The 17,255-nt window shown below is 34.9% G+C and overlaps 1 protein-coding gene across 10 annotated transcripts in view; it reads right to left on the bottom strand.

Annotated features, from left to right (window-relative positions):
* SPATA6 (spermatogenesis associated 6) overlaps nt 1–17,255 on the bottom strand; it is a 169,811-nt gene that overhangs the window by 108,489 nt on the left and 44,067 nt on the right. For all 10 annotated transcript variants that reach the window (XM_061121954.1, XM_061121957.1, XM_061121958.1 and 7 more), the window contains exons 4-5: nt 3,169–3,210; nt 1,926–2,050 (exon numbers count right to left, since the gene is read on the bottom strand). In XM_061121954.1, coding sequence (XP_060977937.1) covers nt 1,926–2,050; nt 3,169–3,210 — 167 coding nt within the window. The remainder of the gene's footprint in view (nt 1–1,925; nt 2,051–3,168; nt 3,211–17,255) is intronic.

Below are 17,255 nucleotides of genomic sequence, written 5' to 3'. Positions count from 1 at the left end.
CCATGAAATTAAAAGACGCTTACTCCTTGGAAGGAAAGTTATGACCAACCTAGATAGCATATTAAAAAGCAGAGACATTACTTTGCCAACAAAGGTCCGTCTGGTCAAGGCCATGGTTTTTCCAGTGGTCATGTATGGATGTCAGAGTTGGACTGTGAAGAAAGCTGAGCGCCGAAGAATTGATGCTTTTGAACTGTGGTGTTGGAGAAGACTTTTGAGAGTCCCTTGGACTGCAAGAAGGTCTAACCAGTCCATCCTAAAGGAGATCAGTCCTGGGTGTTCATTGGAAGGACTGATCCTGAAGCTGAAACTCCAGTACTTTGGCCACCTCATGCGAAGAGTTGACTCATTGGAAAAGACCCTGATGCTGGGAGGGATTGGGGGCAGGAGGAGAAGGGGACGACAGAGGATGAGATGGTTGGATGGCATCACTGACTCAATGGGCATGAGTTTGAGTAAACTCCGGGAGTTGGTGATGGACAGGGAGGCCTGGCGCGCTGCGATTCATGGGGTCGCAAAGAGTTGGACACGACTGAGTGACTGAACTGAACTGATGATAGAATGTATCAAAACCTAGACCTACAGGAAAAATTACTTAATTTACCATATTGACTCATATATCATGCTAATTTCCTTACTTTTATAAAGTTAGCAAAAAAAAATTATCCCAAAAACTTCACCTAGACAACTTTTACTTTTTTCTTCTTTGAAACAACAGGGGCTTCACTCAGTCTCTCTTAACAGAAAGTATTTTCAGCAATGAAAATATGATGAAATCATTCAGTGAATATTGAAAAGGTTGTCAGGAAAAGAGAGTCGGCTATTACCTAATGCAGTTTTCACTTTTAGGTGTATGAATACGTATTTCCATTACATGAACATATAATAATTATTCTATCTAAACTCCTGCAACTCAACAGACATCAATTTGAACAAACTCGGAGTTGGTGAAAGACAGGGAAGCCTGGTCCATGGGGTCGCAAACAGTTGGACACAGCTGAGCAACTGAAAAACAAAAAACTCCTACTGATGGACATTTAAATTATTTCCATTTTTCATTATCATGAATAATGCTACAAATGAACATTCCTAAGAAGGTTCTTAGTATATCAGACAGAATATATCTCAAAGACATACACCTAGAAGATCAGTGCTATGAGAATCTTTGACTTTACTAGATAATTCTGAATTATGGTTGTTCCATTTACATGGCATACAAACATATACATTTCCACTTTTCCACACTTTTGGTATTTGTTAGATTTATTAAATTTTACCAATCTTATAGCTATAAAAATGAAATCATCTGTTTAAATTTGAACTTTCCTAAATGCTAATGGGATTATGTACCTTTTCAAACGTTTGCTGGTCATTTTTTTTGAGAGAAAAATAAAGAGAAGAGAGACAAGGAGACAGATAGGACCAGTGGGGAAGGGAGATAAGGAGAGGACAGAAATCTGAAGAATACAAGGTAAAATAATATTTGTTAATTTTGGAAAGTAGATGCGTGCATTTTGGTAAATTATTTTCATTTAGGTTTCAATACGTTTACAATAACATCATAAATTCACAGGGCTCCCCCAGTGGCTCAGAGGTAAAGAATGCATCTACAATGCAGGAATTTCAGGAGAATCAGGTTCAATCCCTGGGACGGGAAGATCCCCTGGAGGAGCACATGGCAGCCCACTCTGGTAGTCTTGTCTGGAGAATCCCACGGACAGAGGAGCCTGGTAGGCTATAGTTCATAGCATTGCAAAGAGTTGGACATAACTGAAGTGACTTAGCATAATTTCATAACACAATTATGTTTTAAACAGAATTAAACTTTGAATTAGTTCCTCACATTTCAGATACTAAGGGCTATGTGGTAGTTTTTGACAATGATCCTGCATCACAATTTGATTCAGAAAATAGTAAGCACTTACTCGAAGGCCAGAAATCCTCCTCATGGTAACCTGGCGGTTTGAATCATGGTGTCCAGAAATTTGATTTGGACCCGGGAACATGAAATCTCGTGTATTCTCATCATATGTAGACAATGTTTCACCCACTACAAGAAAGATATCCTATGATTCAAATTATAACAAAATATGCTATTTAGAAACAATATCATCAAGTACAAATATATAATGCCTGATGCCTTAATGAAATACCTGCTTCAGGGTCATGCTTTTAATTTTTTTCTATAAAAGGAAAAAAATTAAAATAAAGTTATGTTAAACAAATTAACAAATTTCCTTATAAGAAATGTCATACATACTACTGATTCTCTCTCCCCTTTTGTAGAAAGGGGATATTCATGTAAATTTTTTATGTACCTATGAATTCCTAGGGAAAAAAATACTATTTTAAACATATAAAACTGACATAATATTTACACATCTAAAACTTAATTCCCATCTACACAATTTATTTTTCTATCTTCCATTCTTTTCTACCTGCCATTATAAGACGTTAGATTACATGTTGAAAAAAATATAGACATTTTTTAGAATTTGTGGTTACCAGAATTAAGTATATATGTGACACTCAAAAATTTTAGATTACTAGCTTTCAACAAAATATAGCCTCCTGTGACTCACACAAAATAAGGACTTAAGATAGATTCTTCTATAATCATAGAAATCAATAATATAAATATAATTATCCTTCAGGTTTTAACTGTACCTATCATAGGGCTCTATTCTGCTTAGGTACAGTTTTAATTCCCCTACATTTCTAATAACAGCCAATACATAAATACAAAGATAATGAACTACTTTATCAGTAAAAGCATACTGTTTTAGAAAAATCACAAGAACTTTTAAGATGTTAATTTTTATGAATGTCACAAAACATGCTAGGATGCTATCAGGTTATTTTTCACTTTCAATTGTGATTATTGATTCAGTTTTAGAACAACATGCTCACATGTAATCTATGTCAACCTTTCTGTAGATATCATTTTGGCCTACTAACATTTTACATATAGTGGACCAATGCTAGAAACTCAACATTGCTCTTAACGTGGCAAGAAGTGGAAGAGATGACATTTTTAAAAAGCATTGCAACTAGCCTCCAACTAATAAAAATAAATGGGAAAAAAAATAAAGAAAAAAATAAAAATAAAAAGCATTTCATTAAAATGGGTTCACATGTCAATTACCTTATCAAAATACAATACAGTACCTGGTGGAACTAGCTGAATCAACTCAAACAATGCTGTATCATCTGAAAGTTTAAAGAAAAATGTCCTTAAATAAACAAATTTATAATAAACAATAATTACTTTACAACAGAAGTACATAAAAGCCAAAGTAATTGTTCAGTAGACTACATATATTTTTATATCTTAGTATACTGTATGTATTTTTGGTTGCTCTTTATCATATAGATTTATTAATCTGCAGTTGAAATTGATCTTTTTAGTTTTTTTCCTGATTTTAAGGCCTTAATTTTTTAGAGTACTTTTATTTAGATTTACAACAAAATTGAGAGAGAGGGACACAGATTGCCTCTATATATCCCCTGCCCCTAAACACGCACAGCCTCCCCCACTATCATTCACAGGAATGGCACATTTTTTAAATAAGCATGAACCTACACTGATACATCATAATCGCCCAAAGGCTGTAGTTTACCTCAGGCTTCACTCTTAGTGATATACACTCTGTGGGTTTAGACAAATGTAATAATGATATTGTGTGTTAGTTATTCAGTCATGTCTGACTCTTTGCGACCCCATGGACTGTAGCCCACCAGGCTTCTCTGTCCACGGAATTCTCCAGGCAAGAATATTGGAGTGGAATGCCATTGCCTTCTCCAGAGGAACTTTCCAACCCAGTGATCGAACCCTGGTCTCTTGCATTGCAGGCAGGTTCTTTACCATTTGAGCTACAGGGAAGTCCTAATAATGACATTATCCATCATTATAATACCATACAGAGTATTTCCACTGCCCTGTTCCTCTGTTCTCTGGTTATTTACCTCTCTCCTCCCTACAACCCACCACCACCATGATCACTGATCTTTTCATTGTCTCTACAAAGTTTTGTCTTTTCCAAAATGTCATGCACTTGAAATCACACAGTATGTAGCCTTTCAGATTGGCTTCTTTCACTTAGTAATATGCATTTAAGGTTCCCCTATGTGTTTTTATGGCTTGATAGCTCATTTCTTTTTATTGCTGAATAATATCCCATTGTCTGGATATCCACAGTTTACTCCTTCACCTACTGAAAGACAGCTGCTTTTAAGTTTTGGCAATTATGAATAGAGCTGTTATAAATATCCATGTGCAGACTTTTGTGTAGACATAAATTTTCAACTCTGCATAAAAACCAAGGAGCAGTATTGCCCGATCATATGGAAAGGATGAGCTAGCTTTTGCAAAAAACCCATCAAACTGTCTTCCAAAGTGTCTGCACCATTCTGCATTCTCACCAGCAATAAGTGGGAGTTCTTCTTGCTCTGTATCCTCACTAGCATTTCATGCTGTCACTGTTCCAGATTTTGGCAATTCTAAGGAATGTATAGCAATCTCATTGCTTTAATTTGCATTTCTCTAGTGATATACAGTGTGAAGTATCTTTTCACATGCTTATTTGCCACCTGTATATCTTTGGTGAGGTGTCTCTTAAGGCTTTTGACCCATTTTGTAATTAGGTTGTTTGTTTTCTTATCATGAATTTTAAGCATTATTGGCTTATTTTAGATAACAGTCCTTTTTCAGGTGTGTCTTTTGCAAATATCTTCATCCAGTCTGTGGCTGGTCTTCTAATTATCTTGATTTTTCCTTTCACAGAGCAAATGTTTTTAACTTATCAGTTTCAGTTTATCAATTATTTCTTCCATAGTTTCTTTCAAAAACAACTATGGTGTCTTTTGTGTTGTCTCTAAAAACATATCACCATGCCCAAGACCATCTAGATTTTTCTCCTGTGCTAACGTCTAGGAGTTTTATAGTTTTGCATTTTCCAGTTAGGTCTATAATCCACTGGTGGTGGTGGTTTAGTTGCTAAATTGTGTCCGACTCTTGTGACCCCATGGACTGCACCCCAACAGGTACCTCTATCCATGGAATTTTCCAGGCAAGAATACTGGAGTGGGTTCCCATTTCATCCTCCAGGGGATCTTCCCAACCCAAGGATCAATCCTGTATCTACTATATTGCAGGCAGTCTCCTGCATTGCAAGTGAATTCTTAACCAACTGAGTCATGAGGGAAGCTGACAGAATAAACATTTAAGAGTATATACTTCCCTCTAAGTATTACTACAGCTGCATCCCACAGCTCTTGTTCTATAATATTTTTACAATTCAATACAAAATATTTTCTAATATCTGATATGCTTTCCTCTTTACCCAGGTGTTCCTGAGAAATAAATTTAATTTCCAAACACAAGGCAATATTCTAGTTGTCTTTCTGTTACTGCTTTCTAGCTAAAATTTAACTGTACAGTGTGATCAGAAAACATAACGATTATGGTTTGAAATTTGAGGCTGAATTTGTGGCTTAAAATATGATCAAATGAAATAATTTTGTAGTTGCAAGGTGTTGATTAAGCATTTTATATATGTCTATATAAAAATGTGGTAATCCTTTTGTCCTAATCTTCTATATCCTTATTGATTTTATGGTTGTTCTATAACTACTGAGAAAGGGGTGTTAAATCTCCCATTGTAGTTGGTTACAGTTGGTCTTTATACCTCATTTACTTTGAGGCTATACTATTAGATCTGTTCAAACTGGAAACTGTTGTCTTCCTAGTTAAGTTTTATCAATATGACATGAGCCTCTTGAACATTTTTTTCCCAAGGCTTATATCTAAGTCTTAAAAACTACTTGATTAGGTTTTTAAAATCCAGTCTGACAATGTTTATCTTTTAATTGGAAGTTAATCCACTTATATTTAATGAGAATTACTTCTGAATCTACATCTACCTCTATCTACTTTGTCCTGCTCTGAATTTATTAAAAATAATTATTTCAAATGTCTTCCCTGTACTGGTTTGGAGTTTTTATGCTCAAATTGTGTTTTTTCAGCAGTTACCCTTGAAAATATTACATGTATTCTTTTAACTTATCAAACTTTAATGCTAACACCTTATAAAAATACCTTTTTCATTACTCCTGATATGTTGCTGTTATTTTAACTCTGTGTATTTTTACCTTTCATAATTACCTTTTTAAGCAATCAATGCTCATTTATATTTATTCATACAAAATGACTTTCATTTTTCCACTAGCATTTCTGCATCTATGATCTTCACTTTTCTTCTGCCTCAGATATATTCTTTAGAATTTCCTTTGTTAAACTGACTGGTGGCACACACTCTCAATTGTGTGTCTAAAGGTCTATTTTACAATCATTCTTACAAAATATTTTTGGTTTGGTGTAGAATTTGTGGTCAGTAGTTGTTTTCCTTCAGGCTATTATAGATATCCCACTATCATTTAGCTTCCACTATTGCTGCTGAAAAGTCATCTATCAAACTAACTAACATGACTTTGAGGGACTTCTGCCCTTTCACCTGGCAAAGATGTTTCAAATTTGGTTTTCTGTAGTCATAACTTTCCACATGTGTATTTCTTTTAATATAGATATCAAATCAGAGGATAAGTAAGTCTAACAAATTCCAAAAAAAATATGATCCATTAGGAGTTTTAATTTTTGTGAAAGGTGTATGGTCTGTATCTAGATTCATTCTTTTTTGAATGTGTATGTCCAGTTAATCTAGCACCATTTACTGAAGAATCTATAATATCTTTGTTCTACAGTATTGTCTTTGCTCCTTTGTTAAAGATCAGTTGATTATATTTACAAAGGCATATTTCTATTCTTCCTGTAAATTTTTATAAATATAAATTAAGTTTACTTCTTAAACAGAGTGATGGGCACAGCTCCTTAGACTTTTACTATGTCTGAAATATTTTATAATAAATTTATAAAAATAAGAATAAAATATAAATTATGCCCTTTCTACCTTCTAAGAACCCATGAATGAGACAAATCTTTTTCTTTCTTTAAATTCTGTTACTTTCAAGGAGAACATAGGCAAAACACTCTCCGACATAAATCAAAGCAGGATCCTCTATGACCCACCTCCCAGAATATTGGAAATAAAAGCAAAAATAAACAAATGGGACCTAATTAAAATTAAAAGCTTTTGCACAACAAAGGAAACTATATATAAGCAAGGTGGAAAGAAAGCCTTAAGAATGGGAGAAAATAATAGCAAATGAAGAAACAAAGGATTAATCTCAAAAAATATACAAGCAACTCCTGCAGCTCAATTCCAGAAAAATAAATGACCCAATCAAAAAATGGGCCAAAGATCTAAACAGACATTTCTCCAAAGAAGACATACAGATGACTAACAAACACATGAAAAGATGCTCAACATCACTCATTATCAGAGAAATGCAAATCAAAACCACAATGAGGTACCATTATACGCCATCAGGATGGCTGCTACCCAAAAGTCTACAAGCAATACATGCTGGAGAGGGTGTGGAGAAAAGGGAACCCTCTTACACTGTTAGGAATGCAAACTAGTACAGCCACTGTGGAGAACAGTGTGGAGATGCCTTAAAAAACTGGAAATAGAACTGCCATATGACCCAGCAATCCCACTCCTGGGCATGCACACCAAGGAAACCAGATCTGAAAGAGACACGTGTACCCCAGTGTTCATCACAGCACTGTTTATAATAGCCAGGACATGGAAGCAACCTAGATGCCCATCAGCAGATGAATGGATAAGGAAGCTGTGGTATATAAACACTATGGAATATTACTCAGCCATTAAAAAGAATTCATTTGAATCAGTTCTAATGAGATGGATGAAACTGGAGCCCATTATACAGAGTGAAGTAAGCCAGAAAGATAAAGACCAATACAGTATACTAACGCATATATACGGAATTTAAAAAGATGGTAACAATAACCCTATATGCAAAACAGAAAAAGAGACACAGATGTACAGAACAGACTTTTGGACTCTGTGGGAGAAGGTGAGGGTGGGATGTTCTGAGAGAATAGCACTGAAACAAGTATACAATCAAGGGTTAAAGAGATCACCAGCCCAGGTTGGATGCACGAGACAAGTGCTCAGGGCTGGTGCACTGGGAAGACCCAGAGGGATGGGATGGAGAGGGAGGCAGGAGGGGGGATCGGGATGGGGAACACATGTAAATCCATGGTTGATTCATATCAATGTATGGCAAAAACCACTACAATATTGTAAAGTAATTAGCCTCCAACTAATAAAAATAAATGGGAAAATAAATAAATAAATAAATTATGTTACTTTCAACCAAGGGAAATCTCAGTCCTTTAACTCAATACCTATATGCCTAATTTATGAAGAAATAGTAAATATTCCTTGTAACTCATAAATTGGGGCTGTAATAAGGAAAAAAATAACTGATATAGCCCTTTTCCTCAATGATCTGACATTGCGTTGAAAAGACAAACATTAAATAAAATAAAGAAACAAACATTTACAAACTACAACAGAGGCACTCAGATAGTGCTGTAAGAGTATAATAACAAGATAATCCAGTTAGGGAGTCAGCAAAGTCTGAAGAAAAGAAGATCTCTTTAGCATGAATAACTGTAAACCAGGAGTTAGGAAAGTGAAAAAGAAAGTGAAGTCACTCAGTCATGTCTGACTCTTTGCGACCCCACGGACTGCAGCCTACCAGGCTCCTCCGTCCATGGAATTTTCCAGGCAAGAGTACTGGAGTGGGTTGCTATTTCCTTCTCCAGGGGATCTTCCCAACCCAGGGATCAAACCTGGATCTCCCGCACTGCAAGCAGATGCTTTACTGTCTGAGCTACCAGGGAAGCCCATGAGAGTCAGGTGGAGCGAGACACTAGAGATTCAAGCAAGACAAACAGGGTGTACAAAGGCTCTTAACAGAACATAGCAGGGTAATATGAGAGATTAGTGGTTCAAAAACAAACTTCTTATTCAAATCAACTTGAAAAGGCAGACACCTAAAAAATCTGCTTAAGGCAGTAGAGACCTAAGAAGATAGTACACAAATTACAAATCTGAAACTCAGTATAAGAAATAAATACAGAGAAGTAAGCCTGGTATTTGAGGCTATTTCTCTTTTTTGGGTATCTGACAGTTCTGACAGAGGTAGCTAAGAGGGTAAGAAGCAGAATATAACTTTTTACAAGCTCATGAAGTAGAGTTACAAAAATTGGAGTATCATGACCTTGGGAAGAGATGAGAAGGGAGGTCTGCAGGCAAGAGACAATGGCCTGTAAAGTAGCTAGGCCTTAGGACTGAATCTTGAAAAGATAAACCATAAGAGTAAACTAAAAATAAATAACCCATGCTATATACTGAATGTCTGCATCCCCTCAAAATGCATATGTTGAAATTCTATCTCCCCTGCCCAAGTGTGATATTTAGAGTTAGGGACTTTATGAGGTTATTAGGGCTAAAGCTTCATTAATGGGATTAGTGCCCATTAGTGCCACTGGTGACCAAAAGACCCCAGAAAATGTCCTTATCCTTTCTGCCACATGAGGAAACAGAGAGAAGATGGTTATCTATGAACAGAAAGGGGACCCTCACCAAATCTGCTGATTCCTTGATCTGGGATTTTCCAGCTTCCAGAACTATGAAAAATGAACTTCTATTATTTATAAGCCACCCAGTCTATGGTATTTTGCTGTACCAGCCCAAAAGGACTAAGACAGTCAACTAAGAATTTAGGCTTAAATGTGAATCATCCCAAATCTTGTCTGAAATAAGTTGGTCTAGAATTCCAAGTGCCCTCTAGAAATCTTCTAAAACAATCATAAACCTTGTCTGAAGGAAAATATCTTCACAAAAGGTTTTTAATTATTTCTAAAATTTTTATATACAAAATCTGACATTTAATGAAAATCAACCAGGGATATAAGGAAAAAATCACTGGGATCAAAACACAAGAGAAATAACAGGAAATAAAAACAAATCAACAGGAAATCCAGAAAAATTAGTTACCAGACTGCCACTTAAAATATGCTTACTATGCTCAAGAAAATAAAATACAAGATTGAAAATGTCAGCAGACAACTAGAAAGCATTATAAGAAGCAAGTGGAAAATTTTTAACTAAAAAATAAAATAACCAAAATTAACCATAACAAATGTATTTACTAACAGATTACAAATTACTCAAGAGAGAATTAGGGAATTGGAAGACAAAAGCATCTTGAGAGAAGCACAGAAAACCAAAAAGATGGAGTAACATAAAAAAGAAAAAAAAGAGTAAGAAGATATAAAAATGTGTAATTAAATTTGTAAAAAGAGAGAAGAGGAGAAAAATATTTGAAAAGTTAATGTCTGAGAATTTATCTTAAGAAAGACATCAAGATACAAATCTCAAGCAGAACAAATTTTAAAACACACACACACATGCAGAGTTGGGTACACTGAAGTAAAGCTACAGGAAAACAGATGTAAGAGAATATATTAAAAGAAGTGAGCAGAAAAAGAAAAAAATACCTTCAAAAAAGTAACAATAAAATTAACAGATGATTTCTCATCAGAAAGTAAGGGAGCAAAAAAGACAATGGAATACTGTTAGTATTTTCTAAGGGCTGGATGACACTAATACCAATATTCAGTACATGTGTAACTGAATCACTTTGCTGTACATCTGAAACTAATACAACCGTGTTAATCAACTATACTCCAATATAAAATTTTTAAAAATATATCCTTCAGAAAAGGTGAGATGAAGACATTTTCAGAGAAATAAAAATCAAGATAATCTATCAACAAAAGACTATAAGAAAGGAATCATGAAAGGATATTCCTTAGAAAGAAGCAATAAATCTAGAAGATTTTCCAAAAAATGAAAGGAAATAAAGAACCAAAAAGGCAAAATATAGATATAAAGTGAAATAAATGATGCCTATATAGTAATAGCAATACTATTTTGTGTCATTTAATTGCACACTAAATTAAAATGCATAACAAAAAATAATATATTATCTAGAAGGGTTACAAAAGAAGTTCAGTACTTATAGGTTCTTTACTGCCCTAGAAGAGGTTAAAATAAAAATACAATAGAACTTTGATAATTCAAACATGTTGTAATCTCTATGGTAACTGCTGAAAGAACATTTAAAGAATATGTACCTGCAAATAATAAAAGTGTGGAAATAAGAAATCAAAAAACAGACAATTAAAAGAAAAGTAGAAAAATTAAAAGCACTAATATTCAACAATCCAAACAAATACAAAGTAGATAGCCATATGATAGATTTACACTAAAATATATCAATAAACACATTTTAAATTTTTTAAATTTTAAGATAATGAAAGCAATTATTTCATTGCTGGATCCTATGTATCCTTTATCCAGGTTCTAGCAATGGTTGTTGTTGTTTAGTATCTAAGTCCTGTCTGACTCTTTGCGACCCATGTACTGTAGCCTGCCAGGCTCCTCTGTCCATGGGATTTCCCAGGCAAGAATACTGGAGTGGCTTGCCATTTCCTTTTCCAAGGGATCTTCAGATCCCCTGGATTTAGGAATGGAATCTGGGTCTCCTGCATTGCAGGCAGATTCTTTATCATCTGATCTGCCAGGGAAGTCCCCTCCCCCAAAGGTAACAACTTGCAAAACTTTAATAAAATATATCACGACCACTGTGACACTGATACAATCCACTGATTTTATTCACACGTTTCCAGCTTTACTTGTACTCATTTGTGTGTGAATGTGTATGTCTATACTTAGTTCTATACACTTTTACCTGGTGTGTAGGTCTGTGTATTCACCACCAGACAAGATACATAAAAGCTCTATCACATATCTCTTATGTTGCTCCTGTTAAACACATCTACCTCCCTCCCCAATCCAACCCTAATCCCTGATAACTACTAATCTGTTTACCATTCCTATAGTAATATCATGCATTAATATCTAAAATGGTCAAATTAAAAGACAAATTGGATTAGAAAAAAAACCTCTCTCGAAGTACCACTCATAAGACATATATGTAAAAATGTAAGAATACAGAAAAATAGAGAAAAAAAAGGATAAATATATAACATGTGACAGCTAAAAGAAGGCCGGTTTGGCTATGCTGTAAAAGAGAAAGTAATCATTAAAGCAAAAGCATCAAAATAATAAAAGGTTCAATTCACTGGGAGATAAATGCCTAGCAAGACTGTTCAAAAAAAAGTGAGGAGACACAAATTATTAATATCAGTAATGAAAAGAAAGACACAAAGATATTTTAAAATCCTAAGACTTAAATTTTATGCTACAAATGTGATGAATATATCTTATCTGAATTAAAATTCAAACAAAATGATTAAACAATTACAGAACAAATGGGGAAATGTGAACTGAGTGGATATTTGATGATATTAAGAAATTGTTAACTTTTAGGTGTTCCTTTTAGATATCTGTATCTATAAATGAAAGAAAATATGATATGATCTCTGAGATTTGCTACAGAATAATCAGGAAAAGGGTGATGAAGTAGGAAGATACAATTGAAGTAACATTAGCCATGAGTTGATCATTATTAAACTGAATGATGAGTATGGGGTTTCAATATTCTTAGTGTCTACACTCATATATTTTGAAATTTTTTTTAAAAAGCCTTTTTCATGTTTTTTATTAGAAATGTTGTGTGTTTGTTCTAATAGCATCACCATGAGAGCTCGAAATATGCTGTTTTTTGTTAAAATTCTCTTCTGCCTCTTCCATCAGATCTACAAAATGGGAGCCACACATTCTACATGTTCAACTTCACATTTCTTCTTCAAATGTTATTTTGTTACCTATATAAAATCAGCTTAAAATTTCCAGAATTCTGTATTTTCTATAATTTTTACTCTGTATACATATTATATATATATAAAATAATTTTTCTTTAAAGTAAAAATAGTAGAAGTTTTTAAAAAGAGGACAATAGAAGCACGAGGCTTTTACCAAAAAACTAGACTTTTACCAAAAAACTATTCCTCTCCTTTTAGTCTCATGCCATCTGATTTTGTCAGCTGCTCATCTTTTCTCACTACATTCTTTTAACTTCAAGGTCCCTATCACATTTTCATTGAAGACAAAACAGGCTTATCTTTCTTTCAAACCTAAAACTTGCTATAATTTTGAGTAATGTCAACCTCCATGTAAATGCCTTAACCAACAGTTCTCTGATCCTCTCAAATCCAATGCACAAATACAAGGATTTTGATTATTTATTTACATGTCTGATTCTTATTTTCTCAAGATGGATACTTGTTTGAACAAAGAGCTTATATTTTATTCATTTCTGAATTCCCTATATTCTCTTACAGTGACTAAATCTGGACAGGCAATCAAAAGTTTACAAAACAAATTTTATCCTAGGCCAGTGGATAAGCAACTTTTGCTTAAGAAGACTTTTCCATCACCCCTTGAGTCACACAACACATTCCATGAACATATCATGCTATTTCTCATTCTATTACCAATAAATGGAAAGACAGAAAGGGCTAATGCTAAAGATGATGCTTAAATAGGAGACTGGCATTTAAGAAGCTTGCTCTATTGTATTCACAATAATTATAATTATTATTTGACCACAAAGTAAAAAAAAAATCCTATCTTTTAGAAAACATCAGAACATAAAACTTTATTAGAAATCAAACAAGTTTAGGACAAACATACTAACATTATACTTTTTCTAAGGCCACTCATTCTGTAACCTCAACTAGTTGAAAAACATTACTACAAAGTAGAAAACTGTATATTTTCAAAACGGCTGTGAGTAGTCAAAATAACAGTGTTATTTACTACCATTTAGAGAGTATCTTCTGTGTGTCAAGACTGAGTTCTTATGAGCTTCATACAAATCCCCAAAACAACCCTAACAAGTTATTACTTCCATTTCACAGATAAGAAATAGAGACTAAAGGTTAAAGTTACGAGGATAATAAAGTGATTCCTGAGCTGAGATTTGCACTCAGCCTGCACTGTTTTTACCAACAACTCTATAGGAACTGAAAGAAGTAATTTACAAAATACATGTGAAATAAGGAAGTATATTTTGAATGAGGAATAGAATAAAGAGATAGGATAGTAGCTACATGGAGTGAGGATGAAGACAGGAAATACCTTTTAAAGATGTAAATGTACAGGTTTATACAGTTTGAGGGTTAACAGCAAGAGAGCTATAGGAGGGGAAAAAAAATCTAATGATCAAGACTAGAGATAGCATGAGGAGATGAATAAAAAGAACAAAGTAGAAAAATCTTAAGCAGAATGGAGAAAACCCATCCTCCAGGACTAGGAGAAAGCCAGTAAGAATGAGTCGATGATGTAGGTGACTTTTAGGACAAGAGTGCAGTAAACTGAAATGGATCACTACCATGGCCTCAGTTTTGGTCAGTGAAGTAGTCATTTGTTCATCTTAAGAAAGTTAGAATTGAATAGACATCTGATGAGAGAAATGAATATGTTCAAAGTATCTATAAGATAAATTAAAAAGTTCTCCAAAAAGTGAAAGGACTGAAAATTAGCAGTGTTCCCATCAATTTGATGGCTATGACAGCCCATTAGCAATACTAAACTAATCTAGCATAAAAAGTCAAGAAAAAAAATTAAAAATGCAAAATGGATTCCTGAGAAGGCTGTACAAATAGCTGAGAAAAGAAGAGAAGCTAAAGGCAAAGGAAAAAGGAAAGGTATATAAATCTGAACGCGGACTTCTAAAGAATAGCAGGGAGAGATAAGAAAGCCTTCCTAAGTCACCAACGCAAAGAAATAAAAGAAAACAATAGAAAGACTAGGTATCTCTTCAAGAAAATTAGAGATATCAAAGGAACATTTCATGAAAAGATGGGCACAATAAAGGACAGAAACAGTATGGACCTAACAGAAACAGAAGATATTAAGAGGTGGCAAGAATACACAGAACTGTACAAAAAAAGATTTTAATGACCCAGATAACCACGATGCTGTGATCACTCATTGAGAACCAGATATCCTAGAGTGCAAAGTTAAGTGGGCCTAGGGAAGGAAGCATCACTGAGAACAAAGCTAGTGAAGGTGATGGAATTCCAGTTGAGATATTTCAAATCATAAAAGATGATGCTGTGAAAGTGCTGCACTCAATATGCCAGCAAATTTGGAAAACTCAGCAGTGGCCACAGCACTGGAAAAGGTCAGTTTTCATTCCAATCCCAAAGAAAGGCAATGCCAAAGAATGTTCAAACTACCACATAATTGCATTCATCTCAAACTCTAGCAAAGTAATGCTCAAAATTCTCCAAGTCAGTCTTCAACAGTACGTGAACCATGAACTTCCAGATGTTCAAGCTGGATTTCGAAAAGGCAGAGGAACCAGAGATCAAATTGCCAATATCTGCTGGATCACAGAAAAAGCAAGAGAATTCTAGAAAAACATCTACTTCTGCTTCATTGTCTACACCAAAACCTTGGACAGTGTGATCACAACAAACTGGAAAATTCTTCAAGAGATGGGGATACCAGATCACCTTCCCTGCCTCCTGAGAAACCTATATGTAGGTCAAGAAGCAACAGTTAGAACTGGACATGGAACAACAGACTGGTTCCAAATTGGGAAAGGAATACATCAAGTCTGTGTATTGTCACCTTGCTTATTTAACTTATATGCAGAGTACATCATGCAAAATGCTAGACTGGATGAAGCATAAGCTGGAATCAAGATTGCAGGGAGCCATCTGTGTCTTCTTTGGAGAAGTGTCCGTTTAGGTCTTTTCCCTACTTTTTGATTGGGTTGTTTGATTTTCTGGTATTGAGTTGTATGAGATGCTTGTATATTTTGGAAATTAATCCTTTGTCAGTTGTTGAAAAGACGCTCATTATTAGAGAAACGCAAATTAAAATTACAATGAGATATCACCTCACAGTGGTCAGAATGGCCAGCATCACAACATCTACAAACAGTAAATGCTGGAGAGGGAATGGAGAAACGGGAACACTCTTGCACTGTTCGTGGGAATGTAAATTGATACAGCCACTATGGAAGACAGTCTGGAGATTCCTAAAAAACTAGGAAGAAACCCATCATATGACCCAGCAATCCCACTCCTAGGCATACACACTGAGGAAACCAAAATAGAAAAATACACATGTACTCCAATATTCATTGCAGCACTATTTACAACAGAACATGTTTACAATATGTTTATAATAGAATATATTTACAATAGCTAGTAAGCAACTTAGGTGTCCACCGAAAGATGAATGGATAAAGAAGTTGTGGTACATATACATGATGGAATATTACTTAGCCATAAAAAGGAAGGCATCTGAGTCAATTCTAGTGAGGCAGATGAACCTAGAGCCTATTATACAGAGTGAAGTGAGTCAGAAAGAGAAAGATAAATATTGTACACCAACACACATATATGGAATCTAGAAAGATGGTACTGGTGAATTTATTTTCAAGGCAGCAATGGAGAAGCAGACACAGAGAACAGACATAAGGACATGGGGAAAGGGGAGGGGAAGCTGACATATATGGAGAGAGCACCATGGAAACTTACATTACCATATGTGAGACAGCCAGCCAATGGGAATCTGCTGCATGTCTTAGGGAATTCAAATAGAGGCTCTTATCAACCTAGAGGGATGGGATGGGGGGGAGACGCAAGGAAGGTTCAAGAGAGGGGACATATGTGCGCCTATGGCTGTGATGTTTCACAGAAAACAACAAAATTCTGTAAACCAATGTCTTTCAATTAAAAAATAAATAATTTTTTTAATGTGCAAAAAAAAGTCTGCAGAGAAAAATATCAATAACCTCAGATATGCAGATGACACCACCCTTATGGCAGAAAGCGAAGAGGAACTAAAGAGCCTCTTGATGAAAGCAAAAGAGGAGACTGAAAAAGCTGGCTTAAAATTCAACATTCAAAAAATGAACATCATGGCATCCTGTCCCATCACTTCATGGCAAACAGATGGGGAAACAATGGAAACAGTGACAGACTTTATTTTCTTGGGCTCCAAAATCTCTGCAGATGGTAACTGCAGCCAGAAATTAAAAGACACTTGCTCCTTGGAAGAAAAGCTATGACCAAACCTAGACACCATATTAAAAAGTAGAGACATTACTTTGCTGACAAAGGTCCGTCTAGTTAAAGCTATGGTTTTTCCAGTAGTCATGTATGCATGTGAGAGTTGAACCATAAAGGAAGTTGAGCGCTGAAGAATTGATGCTTTTGAACCGTGCTGTTGGAGAAGACTCTTGAGAGTCCCCTAGACTGCAAGGAGATCCAA

The sequence above is a fragment of the Dama dama genome, chromosome 20 (assembly GCF_033118175.1).
Source record: "Dama dama isolate Ldn47 chromosome 20, ASM3311817v1, whole genome shotgun sequence".
Lineage (NCBI taxonomy): Eukaryota > Metazoa > Chordata > Mammalia > Artiodactyla > Cervidae > Dama > Dama dama.
The sequence above is the reverse complement of the archived record's forward strand: the minus strand, read 5'-3'. Positions and strand labels throughout refer to the sequence as shown.